This window comes from Montipora capricornis, chromosome 10 (assembly GCF_036669925.1).
Source record: "Montipora capricornis isolate CH-2021 chromosome 10, ASM3666992v2, whole genome shotgun sequence".
Lineage (NCBI taxonomy): Eukaryota > Metazoa > Cnidaria > Anthozoa > Scleractinia > Acroporidae > Montipora > Montipora capricornis.
This window is the reverse complement of record NC_090892.1, coordinates 21,935,449-21,938,550: the sequence shown is the minus strand read 5'-3', so window position 1 is coordinate 21,938,550 and position 3,102 is coordinate 21,935,449. Positions and strand designations below refer to the sequence as shown.

Genomic DNA, 3,102 nt, shown 5'->3' with positions numbered 1-3,102 from the left:
TCACGTTGTTTTGTGGCCAGCTACCGGTTTTGTGGTTGCTTATTTTGGAACTGAATTCATCATTCTTAAGGGAACAGTCCACACTAAAGCAGTACCTCTCAATTTACAGGCTTTTTGTGTGAAATGGATGTCCAGTCGTGAGCTGCTTTGTTTGACTGTGAAATTGCAGTAAAGTAAGCGAATTACTACGCTTTAGCTTGACTTTTTAATGGGCAACTCTAAAACCCGGAATCCGGAATCCGGAATCACAGTACAATACAGAGAGTAAAAATTATCCTAAACATTCATAAAAGCTAACCTTAGGCCTAATTAGGCCTAAACAAACGTTTTTAGGCCTAATTAGGCCTAAGGTTAGCTTTTATGATTGTTTAGGATAGTTTTTACTCTCTGTATTGTACTGTGATTCCTTATTCCGGATTCCTGGTTTTACGGTTGCCTCTTTTCAATTAGTAATTGAATGACGATTAATTTTGTACTTTACATTATTTCCATATACACTATATTCAATATAGAAAGCGGCTTTCGGGGCCAAGAAACAGGAGCTTCACTTTTAGTTTTGGCTAAATCTATGACTATATATTAGATTATCAATATGTTTACCTTCCATTCTTCAGTAGTCTTGCTTCATCTTCAGGTATATCCTCCAGCAACAGATTAGAGACTCGTTGTTTCTAAGTATATATCAAGAGAAATAAAAGCGTATAGTGAAAGTTCAAGGGAGTAAATTTTGTTATAAGATGCACGACACAAACCTTTTGTATTCTTAAAGCAGTGGGATCATCGCCGACTCTTTTGAAAGACATTTAAACAGTACATGCACTATTAGCCGTCCACCATGGACCCGTCCACCATGTTGTTACCGCAGCCGATATGCGATCAGCAGCTATCACAACCTGGGTCAGAATATCATTTATGCTACATCCAAATTCACCCAATCGTCTGCTTTATTCCTTTTATTCCTTATCCCTAAAACTGACACTTGAAAGCTGATAATTTGCACGTATTTCGTTAAATCAGTCGTTCCTAGGGCTTTTAACCGCCGAGAGTCCTGTCCCACTCTTGGCGGTGAAAAGATTGTGGAGCGGTCGCTTGCCTGAGGCGGTTTTCGCTTCATTCAGGGGCACCCAACGACCAATTTGTTGTAAAACGTATTATTATACCCCAGTTAAGTCGTCCTCAGTCTTTAGAGTTTCTACAGCCAGCTCGGATTGAAATGCTAGAAAAAGTCAGTAATTCCCAGGCAAAACCTCTATCAATAACAAAATTTCCCAGCCAGCTCATCGAAACACCTGTATGAAAATAAATGTTATTAAGGCATTTTCAGGTGTTTTTTTCAAGCGTCTTATAGCAAAATTACTTTTGGCCGGTATAAGACGCTTTAGACGGCCCAAGAAGGGGAAAAAACACCATACATGAGTCGATTCAGGTTTCATTTAATTTTATTGGGATATTCAGACCGAGATGTGATTTAGATGTGTAATTTTCAGAGCTTTATTCATAACCGTCATATATTCTCTTCGCTTCATACAAACACATAGAGTGGTCTGCCTGTGGCTAGATAAAATTGGTTTGTTTCCCAGCCAGCTGATCAAATTTAATTCCCAGCCAGGAATTCCGCGCGCTTTCAAATCCCTCGATCCAAAACGACCGAACAAAAGCGACAAAACCGGGACAAAACAGGGTTTTTTTTTTCCGCAAGCGCAATAACTCTGACCAGCCGTCGTATGTTTGGGAGAGGCACGGGGTTCTTTTTTTTTTTTTTAAGTCGTCCTCTGTCTTCAGAGTTTCTACAGCCAGCTCGGATTAAAATGCTGCCAGAAAAAGTCAGTAATTCCCAGGCAAAACCTTTATCAATAACAAAATTTCCCAGCCAGCTCATCGAAACACCTGTATTTTTGCCAGCCAGCAAGATTCCTCTGGGGAACAGATAATGTGAGGAACAGATTCGTTGGGTGACCCTGTTCATTACACTGAGATTAATACAGCGTTTACATGATAGTTGAAAAAAGCGAACTCAAACCAAAAAGTCCTGACGGTATGAACGAGCGCTGCACTTCGTGCGAGATTCACCATTTTAAATCGAATAATGAAAGCTTCCCGAAAGTTGACCTCAGGTCCTTTCAGGATCAACCGACTCAACGGATGAAGGCGCCGCACGCCTGCCGCTATACGATCCATGTATGATCTCGGAGCACCGCAAACCCAGCCAGATGTAACTGACTGCATGAGAGTCGATTTTGAGGAGGGAGGAAAACTGGAGTACCCAGAGAAGAACCCTCGGAGCCAGATTGAGATCGACTGAACCTGGGTCTTAGAGGTGGAAGGCCTGGTTGATGACTAAGCAATCCTGACTTCAGTGGTATGAAAAGAAATCCTGTGAAAGCTCGAAATTTTAAAAATATATATAATCTATTACTGAACTGTGCTTGATGCTTAGGGGGCGGAGGAGTTCACTCTCAATTTGAAGGACTTTCATTGCACTTCATTAGCAGTAAAAGTGAATCCCGGGGCCTGAGTGTGGGGGCTCAAATGACTGGTGCTTAAGCGTATTCAAATCGATACGGTTTCGCCGTTTACACGACCGATGAAAACACATCGTTTTGAAAACGCTCCACTTTTGGCAGCGATTTCAAATTGACCCGGTTTCGCCAACGGTCTCGATGGGTGTCGTATATAAAACGAAGGCGTAACCGCATCGTTTTCGATGCGGTTACGCATAAAGCCGCGTTCGAGTAAACGCTGCCGTAGCATCTTCACGTTTAACACAATATTAAAAACGATAAACTTAAATCAGTTGCGTTTTGCTAGCAATATATGAGACTTGTTTGATGTCAGCTCATTTGTTTGCCAGTTATCTACGAGGCCTTTTTGCCGATTATTAACTTATACACAGTTCTGCATACTTTTCCTGAGGCTAATAGCGATTGCACAAAAGTCTCACTTTTGGTTAAGCTGATGGATTCTGGGAAGCACTTTTGCTTGAAAGATTTTAGGGCTAATACTATTGTGTAGATTATAAAATTTCCATCCAAAACTGACAAGAATGTCTTTCACGTCTTTCACTGAGAAAACATTCGCCTTGTTGATAGTATCATTTGCTAT

The 3,102-nt window shown here is 41.0% G+C and overlaps 1 protein-coding gene across 1 annotated transcript in view; it reads right to left on the bottom strand.

Moving 5' to 3' along the window:
- The window catches only part of LOC138018915 (sodium channel modifier 1-like), a 13,880-nt gene extending 13,005 nt beyond the window's left edge, over positions 1 to 875 (bottom strand). Inside the window, exons 1-2 of the mRNA XM_068865589.1 lie at positions 753 to 875; positions 601 to 671 (exon numbers count right to left, since the gene is read on the bottom strand). Coding sequence (XP_068721690.1) covers positions 601 to 671; positions 753 to 803 — 122 coding nt within the window. The 5' untranslated portion in view covers positions 804 to 875. The remainder of the gene's footprint in view (positions 1 to 600; positions 672 to 752) is intronic.
- Positions 876 to 3,102: the final 2,227 nt, after the last annotated feature.